This window comes from Simochromis diagramma, unplaced genomic scaffold, assembly GCF_900408965.1.
Source record: "Simochromis diagramma unplaced genomic scaffold, fSimDia1.1 OVJJ01000753.1, whole genome shotgun sequence".
Classification (NCBI taxonomy): Eukaryota; Metazoa; Chordata; class Actinopteri; order Cichliformes; family Cichlidae; genus Simochromis; species Simochromis diagramma.
The window spans coordinates 14,244,907-14,267,957 of NW_024387523.1; the positions used below are offsets into that span (position 1 = coordinate 14,244,907).

General features: G+C 41.6%; 1 protein-coding gene across 10 annotated transcripts in view; it reads left to right on the forward strand.

The window, feature by feature from the left end:
* The window catches only part of LOC120726710 (cytoplasmic dynein 1 intermediate chain 1), a 65,960-nt gene that overhangs the window by 15,026 nt on the left and 27,883 nt on the right, over window positions 1-23,051 (forward strand). For 7 of the 10 annotated variants that reach the window (XM_040020518.1, XM_040020521.1, XM_040020522.1 and 4 more), the window contains 4 exons: window positions 10,000-10,095; window positions 12,728-12,899; window positions 16,711-16,810; window positions 16,943-17,068. In XM_040020518.1, coding sequence (XP_039876452.1) covers window positions 10,000-10,095; window positions 12,728-12,899; window positions 16,711-16,810; window positions 16,943-17,068 — 494 coding nt within the window. The remainder of the gene's footprint in view (window positions 1-9,999; window positions 10,096-12,727; window positions 12,900-16,710; window positions 16,811-16,942; window positions 17,069-23,051) is intronic. The other 3 variants (XM_040020523.1, XM_040020527.1, XM_040020528.1) reach the window with 1 other exon arrangement.

Here is a 23,051-nt window from a genome sequence, read left to right on the forward strand (position 1 = left end):
TTTACAAAAGTGCTGAGATAAGCTAGCTGTTACATTCAGCATGTTCAATGAAAGGAAAACAGGCAGGTGTGAAGACAAAAGTAAAACAGGCTTAAGTTGATATTACCAGAAAATTACAGCCAGATGCCTTAAACTGTGCATACACACAGGGGTAGAAATGTGGATCTGCATACTTTTCAGCAGATTTTTAAAGCAGATTTTATAAATTTCAGTCATAGTGAAGTTGCATGCACGTGACCAATCCTTATGTCCTGTCCTGTCTTTTGCCACAAATGGCTTTAGATACACCATTAAATATTCATCTGCATACACAAATGCTCTTCGTATCACGTGGTCCTGGAAGCACGACTAGATCAAAAACTACTGGATGAAAAAGGTAATAAACTCTGTTGTTGGCACTGGCATTCGCCTCCAGCATGCCAGAGCAGCTATCCATCAGTTTAAGAAGCCTCATAAAACGTAACACACGTGTGTGTGTGTGTGTGTGTGTGTGTGTGTGTGTGTGTGTGTGTGTGTGTGTGTGTGAACAGAAAAAGAAAATTATAATGTTAAGAAATGCAAGCTCTGTGAAACTGCTTCTTTATGATGATAAATTCTTCCCCTGCCTTATATTTCATCCCCACTTCTCTACTTTGAGCCTGATTGGCTCTAAAAAAAAAAAAAACCTCCACTCAAGTATCTGTGAGGTACACACTTTCCTACTGCACTTTGTGCCTTTTGAAAAACCAATTTATGTGTAAGGGAGCTTCCGTAGTGACCATGCTGTGACTGAAGGAGGATCATGGGGCATTTGCTGCAGCATATGCAGTCTGTCCCTCTGCCCTCCAACTGCCAAACAAAAAATAAGAAATGGTCTGCTGCTAAAATCTTATCGCCAGGTACATCTCAGCATGTTAGCATGTATGTGTGGACACAGATGTGGACATTACGGTGATATCTGTAGATGATTTGAAGAAAATAAAAGGCATAACTTCTGTAAAAAAAAAAGAAAAAAAGAAAAAAAAATGAAGGTAAAGTTAAAATATTAACAGTCTACAAAAATAATTGTACCAGAGCATAGGAAAACAACAATAACACAGTTATTTACAAAATAATCACGTGCATAATTGACGGGATATTGTTAATATATATATATTTTTTAAATATCAGTAACTACATGGTTGACATGCCAATCGAAAGTGGATGTAAAGTTCTGGTTCATCAGTGTGTATGTCAGCTGTGGGAGAAAATGAAGCATGTTGGAGTTTTGAGAGTGTAGTGGATGCGCTTTTATCCAGGAGGTTAAAATCAACAATAGAATCACTGCTTGTAAAATCTAAATTAACAGCATTATTTTCTTATTGGCACATTTTAAATAATAGTGCTTTTGCTTTGTCCAGTTTCTACTACCGATCGTTAGCAGGGAAAGTATTGCTGCAGTAGCCAGAGGCTCACACCAGATACTCACAATTCATGTACTTGAAGTTTCCTCTGCCAACCTATCCTGCGCCCTTCATTAGGATTTCACACAGTCCAGTGATTCAAATAAAAACAGTGAATATAACACACTCCCACTCTATATGAAACTGACATGACTGATGGGTTTGTGGGCCGTCTTCAAGGTCCTGGAGAGAGGAATGTGATTGCACGAGTGTGTATTTTGCATGGCTAGGCACTTGTGTGTTTTCTGTATGTATGTGCATATGAATGTGTGTGTACCCAGCAACATATGGAAGTATTTGTCTCATACATTGTTGTTCCAGCCAGGCGGCTACAACAGGCTGAACAGAGCAGAGGGTGTGTGTGTTTTTTGTGAAGGCACAATTTGTGTAGCGATCAACCGCAGTGAGCGCACAACGGAGGACCCTGGACAAAATGTACTTTGAATTAGTTTTGCTCAAAAGTACATCGAAGACGTGCCTTTTTGCAATTGTTGACTTCTGGACTTTTAAAAGAGTGACTGCCTTCAGGTAGCAGTTTCTCGTGATGCTGTTTAAACCAAGTGTGTTTCACATAGACGCACACACAGAAGATCAGATCGGGGTTATGCTATTATGATCTCTCCCAGTGTTTTCCCTGCAGACACACTTAATCACCCAACGCTTCTCACTTTCTGTCTTTATAAAACAAGTCTGAGTTTGGCTTTCATCGTCATCGCCCTCCAAAGGGCACAGCCTTCACTCCTGTTTCACTCGTAAAATTGATGCGGGGTCCCAGGCGGCTTCTGTCGAAATGGTCGTGGCAGTCAAAACTGAGAAAAAAAAGTCTTGATATTAGAGAAAAATGTCTTTCGGTGTGTAAGGTATTCCAAGTGAGTCACAGATGATTGCAATTTTCCCCTATGACCACCGTATAATAAGGTACATGAACCCCTTCTTCATCTCCCTCCCCCTGGCTTTCTCCCTCTCTTAGGTAAAATGGCCATCATCCAAAATAATATCTGCCATCTGATGAGTGCTCGAGATGAGTAGGAATGTTTAGTTTCACGTTTCCCCTTTTTCTCTTTTCAACTTTTTTTTCTCATCTGCATTGTGTTGAACATGACTTTTTGACATGCACGCCCTACCCTCCCTCCTCTTCTTGAGGTTTTCTTTTTTTTTTTTTTATACACATGTAAAACAAAAGTGGGTCTTTAACATTTGCTTGGGTGGTCCTCTCTCAGAGGTTTTCATTTTGATAAAGTAGCAGTTCACTGCCACAGCTATCTTTCAGAAAGCTGCTCTCAGTAATTGTTTAGAAAGAATTTTTTGTCAACACTTTCCGTTGCAAGTCTGAGCCTTTTGACTGCTTTATACTTTAGGTCAAAGCTTTAGGTGCCTTTAAAATTGCTCCTCAGATTATTGTGGTTGAAATTCAGCGAGCTTTAAAATCCATTTCTGCCGTAGTTGCGACTGATTGAGCCCTTTTAATTTTTTCAGATCATACAGCTTGACAGCTGATTGAAGTGAAATTCATAACCCCTGCTGCTTTTGTTTGGCTGCGTTTGCCATGCAATTCTGTGTTTCTCCAGCAGGGAGCACTCTTGGCACATAGACTTCTGCTCCATCAGTCTCACCAACCAAATGTGACAGCCCCCCCCCCCTTTTTTTTTCTTTTTTAGAGAAATGGGTATCAAATGATATTGAATGATTAATAATTAATCACAAATATGTGTAGGATATGTGTTGCTAAATTAACGAGCTATTTCAGATTAGACTGCGTGACGTTGTGGTCTTTGCTACAAATCAAGGTTGCTTATGTGACCGCGTTGCTGAGGTGTAGTGCAAACTTTTGTCTTTTTAGCAGAAGGGAGTCAATCTTTAGTGAGCTACTAAGAAAATGGTTATCCCATGTTTTTTTTCCTCCATCATTATATCAAATCAAACACCACTTTATGTGTGTGTGTGTTTGTGGCATCAGAGCCACACAAAAAAACATAGATTCAGACAGCACTTTCTCTGAGTGACACAAATACCAGCTCAGATGACGCGTCGAAAAGCAAGTCGATGCCACAGCAGCAATTTTTATTTTTTATTTTTTTTATGTAAGACATTTTCTTTCTGTTGGTCTCGCTCTCCTTGACTGGGTTTTTGACAGTTTGGAAAGTTTGAAGTCATGGGTTTTAATCAGAGCCTTGCGGTGGGGCTCAGAGCATGGCATGGCGTGGCATGATGGCTCATTTTAAAGATGTGGGTCTGGGTCGCGGCCAGACTTGGGTGGCATTGCTAGAAAGAATGGGGGAGGGCGAGTGGGACAGGGAGAGAGAGAGAGAGTGAAAGAGATGGAGGGAGAATCTACCAGCCCACAGCGCACAGCGAAGTTAGCCACAGACCTCCAAAAGGCCTGTATGGGCTGCATTAATGAAAGCGGATTATGTGTGGGCATGCATGTGTTCATACGGTGTAGACTTGGGTGTACACAGGCTTAGACACACACACACACACACACATATACACAATGTTTGATCAGTGTGGGGAAGTGTGGTGAAGAGATGAATTAATCTAAATCATGCTGCGGGTTTTAGCTTTAGCAGTTTTACATCAGGCCCTGCTGCTAATGTGTGGGTATGTGGGGAATATTTACTTACTCACCCCTACTGTGCCAATCATGACTTGATGAACTATGATGAATTTTAAACATTACTTTATATTAAAATAAATTAATACCCCCTACCTAAAAAATGAAAAAAGAATCAAATTGCCAGAGTTTGGAGGACTTTTTATGCAGTTTTACTAAAATCCAAGTATTCTACAAACAATTACTACTTGCAACTGTAGAGATTGTGTTCATGCCATGCGTTTTTGTTTTGTTTTTTTTGTTTTGGACAGTGTGTCACGTCTGTCTCGATCACTGAGATTTCTGCGCAGGTTGGACTTGCCCTCTCACCTCTGAGAAAAAGATCTGTTCGACTTTCCTGCATGGCTGGCTCTAAACCATCAATTTTCTTTCCAACCTGACTAACAGAGGTCCCTAAAATGTTAGCGGTGATTCTCTGCGCTCAGAAAGAGAGTTTTATGTCCAGCTGAGTATTAACAACAACAACATAAAAGAAAACAACTTTCTGATCTTCTTTAGGTTGCGCAGACACTTCACAGAGACACTCGGTGTGACAAGTCCATCTGTAAAAAAAACATTTAAAGTATTGTAGGATGGTGTGTGTGTGTGGTCTTTTATACTCTTTACATGAATTTTGACCTTTTATTTATTTGAAAGCTGTGTGATTATTGCTGACTTGTAAAATCAATGTGGTTCGATTATTGTTTTTCTTCTTTTCTTTTAATGGGCGTGGGCTGTTCTTAAATATCAAGGATTGCATTACTGGAGGCAGGACTCATAAAAGTTAAAGAATTCCCCCCGGTGTCTCAGGTTGATATCCAAAGAGGTGATGTGGTTGCAGTTTGAATGTGTGTGACAATAAGAAGGTTGGAGTTTGACTTGTTCTGAGTGAAGTTAGTGGATAGGAGTGTGTGTGCGTGTGTGTGTGTGTGTGTGTGTGTGTGCGCGTGTGTCGTGCCAGGGCCACATTAGAGGAGCCTTTTAAGTCTTGTTGACCTCCTCCTACTCCTCTGCATAGTGCTTGTGTTGTGGTCTGCTCCACAGCCAATCCACCAGAACGTCTGTGAAGTCTATATGTGTATGTGTGCGTGTGTGTATCCATATAAATAATGTGCTATTCCCAGCCCGTGAGATGCCCCCCTCCTCAAAATCTCGCCGGATTTCTCTTTTGTGTCCTCCTCCCTGCTTCCGCCGCCTCTCCTCTCTCATATCAGTATCTCTCCTTCTTTGTGATTAACACAATGAAGAACTCTAAAAAAATTATGAGCTCTGTCAACTTTGATGGTGTGTGACTCAGCCGAGTAGTCACCTCCATACTGACGTGACAAGTGTGAAGCTCTGCCCCAATAATGGCAGCTGATGACAAACTTAGGGTCTAGTCACAGCTCTTTGATAACTATGCCAATTCCTCCAAGCACGTGCGAACACATTTCAGCAAACTAGCACTTAAAGTTTTGGGTTCAGAATAAAAGTTTGGCTAACGCTTCGATCCTTCACCAAAGAGCGCGTGCTGACACATCACGGCCGTGACGCCACACCGTTCGCGCTTTATGTAGCAGCTGAAGGGAAGCGGAAGACGGCGTACATCATGTTTTATATGCTGTCAGTATCTTTCTCTCCACATGCTCAATAGTTGCTGCCTACTGTGAAGTAATACACAATGGTTAAGCTAATGAAACTCTCAGCAGTAGCTCAGCCTTCATTAAGACTATGTTTTCTTTATTCCACAAACAAATCAGCACATTACTCTCACCTGAACTATTTCACTCGTCTGCTGGTCCATAAAAGCAATAATGATGCGTGTGCCGGCTAACAAGAGCCTCATGCACTGAAAACAAGATAAAGTGTTTATTAGTCCCGGTACAGTAGCTACTTACCATACATTTAGTAGCTAGCTCCAGATTTGTCTATAGAAGTCTATGCAGCATATCATGTTAGGGTGTAAACATACAGATGTTTTGCTGCGTGGATACAGAAAATGTGAAATAAGCAAAAGGGAAAAGATGTTTTATTGTATGTGATATTTTCTGTGCTTTCCCTTGTGTAAATGATCTACATTATTAATATAGAAGGATTTTGTTCTATGACACAGAATCCATCTATAGAGTGCCACTGTAATCCATATATGGTTCAAAACTGTTAACTATCGCTGGGGCTTGATTTAACAAATTATTTCTCTATAAAAGCATCAGATACTGGTTACATTATCTGTAGTGGGAATATTTTCGGTTGTCTTGGTCTCTGAATGATTGTAGCATATGTACGTACACTCCAAAAAATATTTATGGCTAAAATGCTGCCTTTAAATAATTTGATTACATGTAAATCTTCCATGTAATCTTGTTACATAAGTACAATGCAAAATGTGAAATTTAATAACATTTAAAGATGAATTATTTGAATAAATAAACCTCTGATTTTATGTAATTCAGATGCATTTTATTCAGAATTATTGCTTCTTCTTTATGTATGTGCCCTGTCTCCTCCTTAACTGGTGGGTCAAGTTTTTTTTTTTTTTTTTTTACAAACATCTTCTTACATACAGCGATTATTAACTTCTAAATATTTTTAAAAAACATTGGTGATGACTCCCAATCCTTTTGAGTTTCCTGTTCATCATCCGCCTGAGAATGTACGTTATGGTCACCAAACTTTGTATCCGCGATGGAATTTTGTTCAACTTATCACTAAATACTAAAGTAATCAAAGCATCACATTTAGTCAAACATTTGTGTGTTTGCCACACAGATGTAGAACTCGTGGACTTTGTGAGGGTGAAAATAGGAAAGAAATTCTCTCTTAACTTTTTTGTTTGCGTTATCTTAAAAGTATAGCTGAAGTAGCACACTGATTTTTGTCCTTATAAAATCAAAAGAGTGAGTTGTTCCTGACTCGTGTTTAGTCCTCGTACTACGAGTGTTAGCAGCCCTAATCAGATTCTCACTATACATATGCTTCATATTTACTGGGAAATAGTGTTTACACATTTTCTGTCCTGACGCTAATTCTGATATCAAAGCACTCCTTTTCCCCCCGTTTAAAAATCTGTCTGATACGTCTTCAGATAAATTAACGGAATATGTTTTATATCCAGTAACAGATTTTTTTTATTGCTGTTAAAACTGAATGATGACAGCAATAGCTGCTTGAGGGGTTAATATTAGCTGTTTTGGCATTTTATAGGTGACACCCAATCTTTCCAACTTGCTAAGCTGAAGCACATTTCTGTGTTTCTTACAGTCACATTTTATACATCTGCTCTTGTGGGTAGAGTGCATACCTCTGCCAGTGTGTGTGTGTGTGTGTCTGCGTTAACAAACACTTTTACACATTTGTGCGCGCGCGTGTACGTTGTTTCTATGCCCGCACCGTGAAGCTGAGAGCCTGCATACCTGCTGGGCTGCTCTGAATTGACTGGGCCTGGTCAGCATGTGAAAGCAGCCAGTGGAAGATTGAGGCAACCAGATGCGGAGGCCCCAGGCTACAGAGGATATCATTACCCCGGGTGTGTAGCCGGCCAAAACGGGAGCCCCCAAGCAGAGTTTCATCAAGGTGGACCCCCGTCTGCAGTGAGGGGGAGGATACCGGTTAACCGTCGTCCTGCAGCGAGGAGCGGTATTAAGCGGCAGGTGGAAAGAGAAAGCATCCCGTGACTGGAATGAGGTGGAAACAAGAAAGTGTGCAGGATACTTGCAGGGTAGCATGCAGACACACTCACACTGTGAGAGATTGTCTCTTTTCATTTCCCTTCCCTGCTTACTTTGCTGTGCCGCAGGAAAACCGAGCAGTACCTCTCTGCTTGTACTCGTGAACGTTTTTACATAAAGTTTTAGATTACCATTTACCACAGTATAGGTTTTGTTTTAGCCTGGGCGCACGCAGAAACACATCTCTGAAAATTTCCATTTAAAGGAAATAGTAGGGATATTTTTGGTGCGTACTGTTACAGAACAACTTGATGCATGGCCATTGGCAAAGACATCAGCAGTATCTTCGGACGGGAATTGGACCGTCTCCCCTCAGTGAGGTAACCCATACACCATGAATCACGCTGCCTTGCTCCACAGTCTTGTGGTCCCGGGGGTTGACAGTTTGACCGCTCCTCGATGTGGTTTCTTTCTGCTTTCCTCACGCTCCTCCCATCCTCATTACCGCACATTCCAACCACCGGACCGGTCACATAAGGTCAAGAAAATAGAGTAGAATAGAAGTTGTGTGTAATATACCTTCCTGTTTTCTTTTTTCTTTTTTAACTTCTTTTACATCCTGTAGCTTTTCTCATTAATGACTTCAGTTTGGAGGAAACAATGACAGCCCAAAAAAAACAACACTTGGGAGAAATCAAGCTTCACAAACTGAGTCATGGAGGAAGAGACAAAAGGACCTGGGGAAAAAAAAAAAAAAAAAAAGGGTATCCCTGTTTGTAGCGTGTCTGTTTTGGCAGCTCAGACATGGAGCTAGTCTGGCAGTCTGCCTGTCTGGTTCTTTCTGGTCTCTCTTCCATACTGGTGGGTCACTGGTGTTTGGATCAGTACAGCTGGCTGTTAACCACACACTTGGCTGGAGCCTCACCACTATGTATTTGATATAGCATAGTCATTTATTATATAAACACAGTATGAAAATTAAAGTCATATATCAAAAACGTTTACTTGGAAGTGAAAAGAAAAGAAAACACAAGGACTGGTAGGGAAGGATCTTCTGGGAATGCAGTGAATAGAATAAGGCAGGACATTATTGTAATAGCATCAGTATAATCAGTGGAGTGGTCCACCAGTCGCAATTGTATTCGTAGCAGCGAGTTCATCAAAAGCTTAGGCGAGCCCCAGTGACAAATGGACAGTTCATCTGGTGCAAGAGCAGCCCTCGAGCGAGTGGTTTTAACAGTGCCCCAGGCCATACTCTAGCTGAGTTAAACACACCCTGACATGTGTATGCGTGTGTGTTTCTGTGTGTGTGAGAGAGAGAGATGACATGTCTGAGAGTGTGATGTAGTCACTTCCTCCCACTGGACTGAGCAACTGTTGTCAGTTTGACCCTGCCAGTTAACCCCTCACCACCCCTGGCACTGTGGGCGAGGGCCCGGGTGTGTGTGTGTGTGTTTGAGAGAGAGTGAAAGACAGATTGTATGTGTGTGTAGCGTGTGTGTGTTAGCGGACCACAGGTGTCTGGTGGCCGTGTCAGGGTGTTAAGAGGTCTTCAGAGAGGCCCCCCGACTCTCAGCATCTGTTTCAGAGGGAGGGAGCAGCAGAAAAGAGGAGGAGAGGTTGGTGAGGGTTAGCAACACATAGCCCGAGGGGTGGTGGGGCAGTAGCTGACAAGCAGGTGCCTATGTTGACAGTAACCCTTCATACTTGAACCTCAAATGCGCGCGCGCGCGCGCGCGCGCGCGCGCACACACACACACACACACACACACACACACACACACACACACACACACACACACACACACACACACACACTCTCTTCAAGTCAAGTGTAATTGCAGAGACTGATTGGAGGGAATGCAGAGGGAATCCCCTTTTACACAGACACGCATGCACACACATACATCACAGGATCTCTTTGCATGGGGTCAAAGGTGAGGGAAAGAGGGGAGGGCACACAAAACTCTCACATTTCCTGCCAAGTCTGTGTGCGTTTGTGATTTTGGTGCACAGTAACCAAGCTGCCCACACAGATGTGCATGCAGGACAGTAGAGATGGACACGAGCTTCTGGCCTTTACTTACTACGCAACTGTAAGGGAAGTTGCGTGTGTTTTCTAAAAAACAAAGTGCGTGTGTTTGTAAATGAAACCCATTTGGTCTGAATGTTAGTCAGGTGTACCGGTGTATGTCTGGGAATGATTATTTTGGTAAGGAGGAGGGGGGAGGCAGCACGCAGCGGGAGGTCGAAGAAAATTGGAACAGCTGTTGATTAACATGAGTGCTCTCTGTCTCTCTCTCTCTCTTCTTTTTTTTTTTTTTTTACTCTCCCTCAGTAGAGGAAGAAGAAGAAGATGAAGAGTTGATGGAAACGAAGCCGGGGCCAGAGTCGGAGCAACAGGATGAGGACGACAACAGGGAAACCAAAGAAGGTAAAACGAGTTTGGCAACAAAAAAAACCCCCCATTCATTTAATGAAACCCCAAAATAAACTTCCCATTCTTTTTCTCATGTGTGTGACACCCTTCTCAGGTCAGTGGGTGGATCAGATAGGAGGGTGGGGGCAGGTTTCAGCATATCAGGACCATGGCATCTTGGGGTCAGCACTGATTAAAAACCTGTCACTTGACCCCGTTCGTCTTCAAAGTGAAGAAGAATTGGGGAAGCGTGTGTACGTGTATGCATGTGCCCGTGTGTGGAAGTCCTAGAAAAAAGACCTGGTTCAAACACAAGCCATGATGGACATATTCATATTCTGAATATGCGTGACTGTAGCAAGTGTGAGTCAAACACACACAGATAGGCAGATGCACCCACGCACTCGTAAACACACAGTCATCCGTCTCCTCTCCATCCTGGCCTATTACAAGGTCTGGCCTTTGATCTCTGCCACTCGATTCACTGGGTCTTTTCTGACAACTCGTAAGAAATACAAAGAGATGGAGAGGGATCAAAGTCAAGAGGCAGGGTAAAGGTCGGTGTGTGTGTTTGTGTGTGTGTTAGTGTGAGGAAAATCGCGTGTGTGCTTGGGGACAGTGACTTCAAAAGGTGGACGCCGTGCTGTGCAGCCATTACGTTCAAAGGGAGGCGGGTCGCTCACAGGGCTTTGTTATTCTGTTGTTTATGAAGTTCTTGCTCTACGTTTTTTTGTGTGTTTTTTACTAGGAATGATGCATTAGGAACTGTTTGTAGTTTATTACGTCCTGCATGCAATTCTGGTTTTGATAGAGATGAAGAGAATGCTAATCTTGTCTAATGTCATAGCCACATGTTGATTCTTTTGCAAGTAGTAGTAGAAGCAGAGTACAGTGTTTGTGTGGATATAGTTGGATACACTAGCTGTTAATTCATATAGTGCGTAAGAGGGGGGAATAATTAAAGGAAAAATGGTTAAGGTGTGGGGTCACTACATGCTGCCACAACAGCTTCAGTGCACCTTGACATTGATTCTACAAGTCTTCCATTGGTTTGACAGGTGGGACTGGCCACAGCATAGACCTATAAATCAAGGGTTCAAACATAAGGCATGGGGGCCAGAGTCAGCCCCCAGTGGACAGCTTTGGAACTTGTGATGAAAGCTGTAAATTTATGGACTTTTACCTGTATTTTAATATGTTTTACAGCTCTATCTTTACTGAAAAAGACCATCTACATGACTTTTCATGTTACACTAAAGTGATTATAGGCAGTAAAAAAAAACATCAAATGACAGTGAAAAACCAGCAACAAAAACTTTCTGTTTTATAATTACAGGGTTTTTTTTACAGTCTATTAAGACATCCTGAGGATCAAATGTGTAATTAAACTTCTTTAGAATCACAGAAAGGGGAGTTTCACTGGTACGACCCACTTAATAAAAATGGGCTGATCTGCCCTATGATGTAAAATGAGTTTGACATCTCTGCTATAATCATTTTTGCTCACTCAGTGACGACTTCATCCTGAAAGAGACCATTCAGAGGAACTTTGTATTGATGTGCAGTAACCCTTTCCAGAACCACTGGATGCTCTCTCTGTAGAGGTCAAGCAATCAGCCCTGTACCCCTGTCTTAGTGTACAACCATTATCCTTTCACTGTCTTTAGTCATTAACTCACTGGAGACTATTTCTCTTGTCATCTTTTTCTTATTTGCATAAGAAACAGCAGATTAACAGCCTGTCTCCATGGGCAGTTTTTCTTTTTTTTTGCACTGGAAGCATCGATGACCGTAGTTTCAGAGTGCTTTCTTCACAACTTGTTTCTGCTAGGTTAAAAAAATGTATTTTTATTCAAAGTTCGGTCATAACTGATTTGGATTTGATCGCAACTGATTGGATCAACCCAATAGAGCACTTTGCTCTCAGGCTGCAGGCTTACTTCTGGTTCCTAGGATGTTTAAAAGTAGAATGAGAGGGTTGGACATTTTAACATTTTGTTTTTTTGATGCTCGCCTCATGTGAGATGTTTCAAGTAAAAGTCCAGCTTTTGTCACTTCCACAATAGCTTGATTGGGCAGCTCCAAAGGTTGCCCCTTACTGGCCTATTATTTGCAGTGTTGGCATTATAACTCCAATTCCTTCTTGATTTTGCTTGGTTGTGTGAGACAAGCAGTATCGAGTACCACAGCAATGTTGCAAAAGCTGATTGATGTTCAACTGGGAGCACTGTGGGCACAGTGGGGAGGTGGGGGGGAAAGGGGGGGAACTGTGCTCTGAGGATTTTCTTTTTGCGGTGAAGACTTTGAGCACTGTCAGTATTCAACTTCATAGGATTTGAGTAGGAAATCAGTCCTACCAGTGCCCAAAATGCTGTCTGTGAAACATATCCTAAAATGTTTCCTCCCCCCTCTCCTAACATTTTAGGAACGCAACAAAATTGCTTTGTCAGTATTTTTTTATCATCTTAACCAGGTTCTACCCTCTACTGTCAGGGGAAATCCTGAGAAAACACAATTTGGGCTTAAGGAAAGTGTTCCAAACCTTGCCGTTATTTTCTATTACAACAACATTCTGTGTGAAGTGTGGCCTACAAGTCTCACATGTCTCTGTGTGTTTATATGTTTATGTTGATACTTCTTCCAACAGGCTCATTTCCAGTGCTGCGGGAGCTGACCGAGGAGGAGAGGCAACAAATCCTGCACTCCTCTGAGTTTCAGAGTTTTTTCGACTGCAGCATCCGAGTGATGGAGCGAGCTCTGGCTGAAGACGGCGACATCTTCTTCGATTACAGTGGCCGAGACCTTGACGACAAAGAGGGGTGAGCAGGAAGGAGGCAAATGGAAGCATGAGGTTGGACAGAGCATTTGGTCAGGATTTATTTACAATTCAGTTTTTATTTCCATTTTACTAAACCTCCCAGCTTTTGTTCATGCCTTTAAACAAGCCTGGTGCATGCCCACTGAGTCACTGCAGTTTCAGTGACATTGTGGCTTTTGTTCTTCCAAATACTTGTCTTCATAGTGATGTCACACTCTCAGTGGGTTTAAAAAAAGCTCCTAATAACTGACAAAAATCTCAGCTTAAAGAGCCATCTGAAGGGTTGCCTCTAAATGGTCATGTGGCAAGGACTCCAGACCATTACAGACTACAGGACCACCAAACCCTCCTCCCCCGCATCCTCTGTCTTCTTCCTCAACGAGCTCAACAACTTTTATGCTCATTTTGAGCGAGGGAACCCAACAATTACAACCAAAGCAGACATGACGCCAGACCACCAACCTCTGACTCTCTCCCCCACCGATGTAGGAGCGGTGCTGAGCAGGATCAATGTCCACAAGGCTGCAGGTCCTGATGGCGTCCCCGGGCGTGTTCTCAGAGCGTGTTCTGAGGAGCTTGCAGGAGTGCTGACAGACATATTCAACCTGTCCTTGGCCCACGCTGTGGTACCGGCCTGCTTCAAATCCACCTCCATCGTCCCGATACCCAAAAACTCCAACCCATCTAGCCTCGATGACTACCGCCCAGTAGCACTCACCCCCATCATCACTAAGTGCTTAGAGCAGCTGGTCCTAGCACACTTCAAATCCTGTCTCCCCCCCACCCTGGATAGGGTGGATTCCTCTACTCCCTCTTCACCCACGACTGCAGACCTGCCGATGGTTCTAACACCATCATTAAGTTTGCAGATGACACCACGGTGATTGGCCTCATCAGTGACAACGATGAGGCCGCCTACAGGGAGGAGGTGGATCGTCTGGCTGAGTGGTGCGACACAAACAACCTGCTGCTTAACACTGAGAAGACCAAAGAGCTCATCGTGGACTACAGGAGGAATGCTGACCCACATCCACCCATCCACATTAAGGGGACGGCTGTGGAGCGTGTGAGCAGCTTCAAGTTCCTGGGGGTCCACATCTCCGAGGATCTCATCTGGACGACCAACTGCTCCAAGCTGGTCAAGAAGGCTCACCAGCGCCTCTTCTTCTTGAGGACTCTGAGGAAGAACCACCTGTCCTCAGACATCCTGGTGAACTTCTATCGTTGCACCATCGAGAGCATCCTGACCAACTGTATAACAGTCTGGTACGGGAACTGCTCTGCCTCGGACCAGAAGGCGTTGCAGAGGGTCGTGAAAACTGCCCAGCGCATCGCCGGAGCACCACTTCCTGCCATGAAGGACATCTACAGGAAGCAGTGTCTGAAAAGGGCTGGGAAAATCATCAAAGACCCCAGTCACCCATCAGATGGACTCTTCACCCTCCTGCCCTCTGGGAGGCGCTACAGGAGCCTCCGGACTAAGACCACCAGGTACCGGAACAGCTTCTTCCCCACAGCTGTCAGACTCCTGAACTCTGCCTCCTGACATCTGACCCACGTTAACACATGGACTGGACACACCCACAACCACCTACACACACAATGGACAACTGTACCCTCAAACACACAATAATAACATGGACTGAACCACCACTCACAACCACTAGCACTTTATATAGCCTCTGTAGAAATTATCCACATATCTCACTGATCTTAACCGCACTACTGTATAGCTCTGTGTAAATAATCATTCTCTACAATACGATAATTTTTAAATCTACAACTCTTTATAAACTGCATAGTTCACATTTCTGTATAGCTCATATTTTTGTATAGTTTTTTTAATTTCATATTCTGTATAGTTTTTCATATTTATATCCTGTACATAGCTTGTACTCACTACAGCCTGTACATACTTGTAGTTATAGCATATTCATAACATACTTCATACCGTGTACATTATAACATACCATAATAGACCCATTTCTGTAATATACTCACATATCTATATTATTGCTAATATATATTTGTAATATATCTATATCATGGCTAAAGCACTTCTGGATGGATGCAAACTGCATTTCGTTGCCTTGTACCTGTGACATGTGCAATGACAATAAAGTTGAATTCTATTCTATTCTATTCTATTCTAAATGGAGGTGTTGGTCGAAGTTGTAAGAGTCATAAGTGCAAAGCTGTTTTAGTATACTGCTCTGCTATTATAGAAGAATGCTGCTTTTACTGACTCACTTCAACTTTGACCACTGCAGCCACAGAGAAACATGAAGCCTGTGGTCAAATAGAGATTAAGTCTAAAACAGGCCATGGCTCAGTGCTCAACATCAGCCCTCCTTTTTTATTCTTTTCTCAAGGACGTGCTTTGAAAGTGTAACAACCTACATTTCACTACCTTTTTTCATTACATACAGCCTCACATAGTACTGCAGACAATACAGATATCATCCACATACTGGTGGGCATAATGCGTGGTAATTTACGCTCCAGGTTTGTCCAGGTGATGAGTCAGCTTTAAGTTTAAAAATGACTCTTTTACATTAATTGTTGCTATGAAGTTTTGTTTTTTTCCCCCTTGATGTTATAAATCGAGCTCACACTTTACCCTTAAAGCAATGTACTTTTGTCTCTACCTAAAACCTGAAACTCACTTGCCACTTAGTGCATGTCAAGCCAAGATGACTAAACGGGAAGCTGCAGCCATCAAGGTCCGTGGGAAGTAAAACTGACAGGTTTCCATAAATGAGCCTGTGAAATTATTAACAGCTGTCTGCAGGTACCTTTTTCTACGGATTGCTCAGGTTATCTCAGCCAGTCTGCAGACATCCCACTGTGGAAGCTCCCAGTCTGGATTTAACTCCAGACATTACTGTGATGTCTCCCACTATCATGATGTGTTTTTTCATTTATTTGTTTTTCATTCATTCAAAGTTCAATGTATCCGTTTTAATAAGATATGGATCATGGTTTGTTAAATTAATCATTAACTGTCCAAACTGACCAAAGAAATCTTAATTATGATTTTTGTTAGAATTTTGTAGCCGTGCCACTCCAATAAGAGACTTCTTACAACTGGAGAGCTGCCCTTGTAGAGTTGATATTAGATATATGGACAGAAGTATTGAGCCCCATCTCTTAATCACTGAATTCAGGCGTTTTTAGTGTCAGTGTCACACGTGTATAAAATCAAGCACCTAACCATACAGACTGGTTGTTGGTTGTTCTAAAGAGCTCACTTTTTATGTAATAGGATGCCAACTCATCAGCTTGGTGACCCCGCTCCAAACTTCCAGATTAACATTAACATCAGCACAGAAATTGGGTACCGGGAGCTTCATGGCATGGGTTTGAATGGCCGAACAACCCTAAAATTATTGTGCCACTCATAGCCAGTCCAACACATCTTCATTTATGTTGGTTTCTTTTTCTCTTTAAAACTTTTGTAAACGTTATAAAATGAATGTTTGCCTCGGTTCTAATGCAACTTACACTTTTAGTAAAACAGTACACATGGTACAGTTCAAAAGGGCATTTAATCAATTAATAGTCCCAGCTTTAAAATAGTGGCTGTGCCAGCAGAAAATAAGTTGCTCCCCTTTCACCCTAGTTACTATGGTGTGTACGTTTTGGTAAAGCCCAGACTAGGAGTTACTTTGCCAGTGATCACAAATGACTTCATCAGAATGAAGTCAGTTTTTTAGTTGGCAGGTACTTGTTAACTCTGGCAAGGATTTTGCTATTGGAACCAAGCTGAGTTGAAGCAACCTTTGACCTTTCTCTCCACTGTCCTCTTCCAGAGACTTGGGCAGTGGCTCCAGTCTGTCCTTCAGTAGGCTCTTCTATGACGAGCACTGGTCAAAACATCGTGTGATCACCTGCCTCGACTGGTCCCCTCAGGTTAGGCCTGAAACTTTTCCAAACAGTAAAAGATTTGCCAAGAATGAACCATGTCTCTGTTGGTATTTTTTTTTTTTTTCATATCGTTCTCTGGATGTTTCCCGTCTTGTAAGCCTTTCCTTTCTCTCTCAGTATCCCGAGTTGCTGGTTGCCTCCTATAACAATAATGAGGATGCTCCACACGAACCAGACGGTGTTGCTCTGGTGTGGAACATCAAGTTTAAGAAGGCCACCCCAGAGTACATCTTTCACTGTCAGGTACGTCAAACATACACTTGCCAAGTCTCACATCTATTTCCAGAACTATTGGATGCCAGTCCTGATGTCAGACGTCTGCAGGTTAAGTTTTGCCACTTCTGTCTTAAATGTCTGGATGGTTATTTCCAAGTATTCTAACCCAGAAAAGTCATGTTAAACAAAAGAGGTCCTCTTATGTCTTTCTTTTGAGTTTCTTTGTTTTGAGTTTTTTTTTAATATATTTATGAATTCAACTTTATGTCCATCGAGTAATTTACAGCTTTTACTTCTTTACGCAATAATGGTTGGAATGTTGTGAGATTAAACTAAATATATATTTACACTACCACTAGAGGGTTATTGTAAGCGTCAGAAAGTGGGATTTTCCAGGATGTACTCTCTGGCTTTTAATTGACAAATCATTAGCAAAAGGGCTTGACAGTCAGACCTCGTTACATTTGTTTAAAAAAAACCAAGATGGTGGTGGTGAGAACACTCATTTCACGGCTTCGATATGGGACTTAATGAACCTCTTGACGGTGGCACGTCCAGCTTTTGTTCTGGCCATGAGTCAGGCAAAGCATGAATGTGGGTTGCAAAGTGGCTTGCAGATGTGCAGCAGTCCTAGGAAGGATAAAGCAGTTTAGTGTACTCTGTGTGAAATTTGGCAGTTGTATGGATTTCAGCTGATGAGGGCTGAAAATGACATCAGCTGACCTGCTGTCATTGCAGTTGTACTTGACTTCATGTATTGCCTGAACTGAGACTGTGCTCTGTTTTTGTTGGAAATGAAACTAATTTATGCTTGTGATGTTAATTGCAAATGAAAATAATACATTTTAGGAGGGAGAATTGGAGATGGAAGGAGGTAGAACGATTGACTGTGGGGACCTTCACAGCTCCCACAGGGCCACATAGAGATGTGTCAGTAGTAAAATGATGTGGCCTACCACTTCCTAATCCAGCACTGAGTGTGTTAGCCCACCCAGGCTGTGCTCTATTTTGAGGTGAAATCTTCCTTATGCACATTACAGTAAAAGCAGACATACATCTGTAATAGCATAAATGCTATAAGCGGTCACCTTTCTGTTTAAAGTGATGTCAGACATGAACACGCACACTCTCACATTCAAGGTTTATTAAAAACTTAAAGCAAAAGAAACAAACAGAGCAACGTAGTCCTTCATACCACACACTGTGTGCAAATATTTCAACATGAAGTCTAGTTCTGTAATGGATTTTTGAAGCACTCCATTCTTTTACTGCACCATAATTTATTCTGCTGCTCAAATTCATGCGGTTGTACGGACAGATTGCAGCTATGCATCTCGTAGCTCTGCGATTCTGTAGATTTTTCCATGTGGCTCTCGGATGTTGTCTGACTTTATTAACAGCGTGCGGTTTCTGAGCATGCTGATCTGCAAGTTGTCGGCACTGAGCAGTAGATGCTTGGGAACAGGGATATTTGTGTAAGCAGCAAATAAAATGCTCTGTGTATTAAAAGGAGCAATAAAACTGTAAAAGTTAAAGTGAGTACAGTGACGGGAACACACTGAATAGCACTGAAAAACTGGGAAATTTCACTTTGTATCAGAAACAGACAAACAACTACAAACAGTGTTGACTTGTCCACACGGAGCGATTTGTTTTATCTGAGCCTTTACTGGAAAGCTGTGCATTACACAACATGATGCTGATGGAGAAAAGAAAACAACTGAGAGCAAATAAAAACATTAAAGTGCCCCCACCCACCAAATTTCACCACCACACCTCGTGTCTTACATGACATGTTCAAGGAAGGATGAACAGTGGCAGATTAAGTGGCGATAAAGTAAGAAAGAAACCATTTAACGTCAGCGTTTACTTCTCACGTCACTGTTGGATCTGGATAAAACAAAGGGGGAGAAAGTAGAAGAAAAGTCAGGGGACTGCTTGCTTTTCTCACTCGCTTTCTCTCTGCGGTGTCTTTTGCAAACACAGTCGCTACTCTAGTTAGCTACGTGTCAGATGGCTTTTAATATGTGAGCATGCTCTGCTCTTTAACCCACCAAAACCACAGGGCCCAGCGCCTCTTCCCCTTTCTTTCTCCGCTTTCTCGTTTTCTGGTCACCTTTCACCTCCCATCTTTAGCTAGAGTAACAGAGAGGCCACACTCTTGCAGTGCACACATGCTGTAGGTTGGGTTGGTGAACACTGCTGCTGTTGGCAGTCAGTGTTTGGCAACACTTAGCCGGTTTTTGTTTTTGCAGACAGAAGCTGCTGTCGTTTGATGAATGGATAGGTAGATGAATACTGTATATGTGTATGCCCGTGTTTGTATGTTTCCTGTACGCGTGTGTAACGACCATGGTGTGTGTGTGTGTGTGTGTGTGTGTGTGTGTGTGTGTGTGTGTGTGTGTGTGTGTGTGTGTGTGTGTGTGTGTGTGTGTGGGATACAAAAGAATGACAGGGCAGGCTGGTATTTGAGTGTTTGGGTTTGTGGTTGAGGCTGGATCCAGCAGGGGCTTTATTGTAAAAAGTAGTGGGTTATGGGAGGCTTCATATTTCAGATGGGGTTTCAGTGAGGTCAAGCTCATTGGCCACTTTATTAGGTACACCTGTGAACTCTAAGTGGCTCCAGCACAGCAGCTCCGCCCTTAAGTGAACTATTAAAACAGCTTCTGTTTGTTTTTTGTTGTTGTTTGATGTCACATTAAACTTTATTACTGAAATTGCTTTAGTTCATGTACAGTATGTCAACGTAAACACTTCTATAAACATTTTAAATGTAGTGGAATCTATTCTACCACCACACTCCGCTATGAACGTAAACATAAAGTTGAAATATATCTTTTCAGCATCCATGATCTTTTTCAACAAACACCGAAAGTGAAGCTTTGTAAAAGTGGAACTTGTGGTAATATAGAGATAGCAATGCATTTCATGGGTTATCTATTAAAGTGGCTAATCATTGTTTTTTCATTTTAAAGGAATATGACGTTATAAAGTGTCAAAATACAATATTTCATGCTTTTCTTTTGGGCGGAATCTCAGTTCTTTTCAGTGCCGTTTTATTAGCATCAGGACAAATTAACACTACAGACTGGTGGCAGATTTATTTAGAAATATGCATAGTATCAGCTATATGTTGGTAGAACAACTTTAATGCACTGGTTTTGGCATTGATTGAAGTCTCCAGTGCTCTGCTTGAGGGAAGAAGCACTATTCTTCCAAATGATAATCCCTCATTTACTGTTTTGATTAAGGTATGGAATAAAATTAGGCTGATCTTGTTAATCTACAAAAAAAAAATCCTAAAAAAACAGTAATATTCCGGCAGCTGGGGCGCCAAAATAATACCAGAAAATAACAGAAAATAACTTTCACATGAAAATACGGTTATTTTCAGTAATGACAATACAGTTTGTTGCCCTAATTTTACATGGGATTTTGCCTCTTTCAAGTGCTTTTAAACATTAAATTAGGAACATTTTAATGTTATTAAACAATGAAATTACCTATAAACAAGGTCAGTGAATCCGGCAATATGAATAATAGGGCTGGGTATCGTCACTGATTTCTAGAATCGATTCAATTCCGATTCACAAGGTCCCGAATCAATTCGATCCACGATTCGATTTAATTAGATTAGATTAGATTAGATTTGATTCAATTCGATTTGAATCTGGGAAATTTTGACAGTCAGAAATATTATACTTCAGATCAGTACATTTACATATTTTTGTAACTATAAAAAGGAAGCTGACACTTTCCAGACTTTATCAAAGGTGTGAGCATCACAGCAGAGGCCTTTGTGTCAAAGTAGCTGAAGATAAAGCACAGAAAAACATGAAGGTGATTTTCCTGGCCTGGATTTTATAAAAATATTCTGCAGTACATCAAAAACGAAAGAAAACCATTAATCAACATATGAACATTACCTCTGAAGTTACAGCGGTTTTATTAGAGACACGGCGTTTTGCATTTTGCATAATTTTAAAAAGTTTACATTTGTTCAGTATTGAACAGCAGAAATTAGGTTTTCTTTTCGGAAGTTTATAAAATGAAAAAAAAAAAAACGTAGGCCGACAGCCTGTAAACAACGGTAGACTTGTGCGTAATGAAGTAGAGAGAGAGAGAGAGAGAGAGAGCGAGCTGTGCATCATGGTGGAGGCAAAACAGTAAAAGTCAGAGTGAATACATGACGATGTTTATGTGAAGCGTAGTTTGGATCTTTTTTTGCTGCTGGTTCGGTCAATATTGTTTGGAGAGAGATCAAACTAACAGCTTTGGAATCAGCGCATAAAGGGCGTGAACACAAAGCACGGACCCGCCGACAGATCAGAATCAGCGAGCTGTCGGCTTTCAGCCCCGACTGTGAGAAAGGCGACATCTCACTGATTCTGATCCGCGGGTCGCGCTGTGTATTTAAGTCTTTGTGCAGAATCCGTGTTCCTGCTCTCATTTACTGTCTTAACTGTTTGGTGGTTGTTGAAAGTTTGTGAGATTTCACCTGAGATTCTGGCATTTCGGGCAAAATAAATTTATATTAAAAAATCGATTCAGGATTTTAATGAATCAATTTTACGTTATCCAAGCCAGAATCGATTTTAATCGATAAATCGATTATAAAAACCCACCCCTAATGAATAATAATACTTCAATGTACAGAAATATACAGTTAACAGTTGGTTTAAATAATAAAGGATTGCATTCATATCGCGCTCTTTGAGACCCTCAACGCGTTTTACAATTCCACAATTCCCGTCTGGCCATCACCAGTAGGTGGTGAAGTGTCTTGCCCAAGGACACAACGACCGAGAGTGTCCGAGCCAGGGCTCGAACCGGCAACCTTCTGATTACAAGCCGAACTACCAACTCTTGAGCCACGATCGCCCTAAATAACAATAATAATTATTATTATTTGATGTAAAAAAAAAAGTTATATTTTTCCATAGCATTACATTTGAATTTAACAGTTCAATCTTTCAAATAACGGACAAATATTTGTGAAATTATGATACATTTGTGAATGTATTTTAACAATAATAATTTTAAAAAACAAGAAAATTATGTTTTATTACATTTAAAGTGATTTTACATTAATTTACATTTGAAATGTAAAATCACAGTCTATGGTGTGTTAGTTAGAGCAGGGCCCCAGAGCAGACATAGGCAAGGAGACGTGACATGACTTAACAAAAGGCGAGCCTTTATTATGGCTGATGACAGAAGGCAAAAACAAAAGCTAAGACGAGTGCAGGCAAGACAACTAAACTGGAAAACAGACTAAGAAAAACCTATGAAATTGAGATAAAGCTATGAAACTTCAAGAACTAATTCTATGACTGTGAGAACTGTGCTGACTATGACAAGGCATCACTGGGAAGGTTACACAGATGACGTGACACAGACTGAATGAAACACAGAGATTAAATACACATAAGGGATGATCAAGGGAAGTGGCCACACATGGGAGCACAGCTGACACACATGAAACTAATGACAGGACAGGGGAAGTGAAACTAAATACAATGAACAAAGAACAGAGGACTCTTTCAAAATAAAACAGGAAACATGATGCGACAGACCAAACAACATGGGTTGACAATATGAGACATGGAACACAAAGGGTAAACAAGACTAAGATCCAGGGGAAGGGGAAATGAGGAGATCCAATAAACAGAACTAAGGCTGAACAACTTAGGGGTGTAAGAGAGCTAGGCGAGCTTAACCCAAACAATAAATGACAAAACACAAAGACTCAAGTTCTAACTGATAACGCAAAAACAACTTAACATTTCCCCATACTGAACAGAAATACACCATATATATTGAACTCAAAATGCTGGGTCACAGACCCAGCCATGACAGTCCAGTCCTGATTCGTTGTTGGGCTCTGTTCTTGATGTGCTGGTGTTGTGAAGGATACTTCCCAGTTTGATTCTGGGAGGAGTCTTAGCAGGGCTCTAGAGTGCGACCAATTTGGTCGGAAATGCGACCAAATTTTTCAGTGGTGCGACTA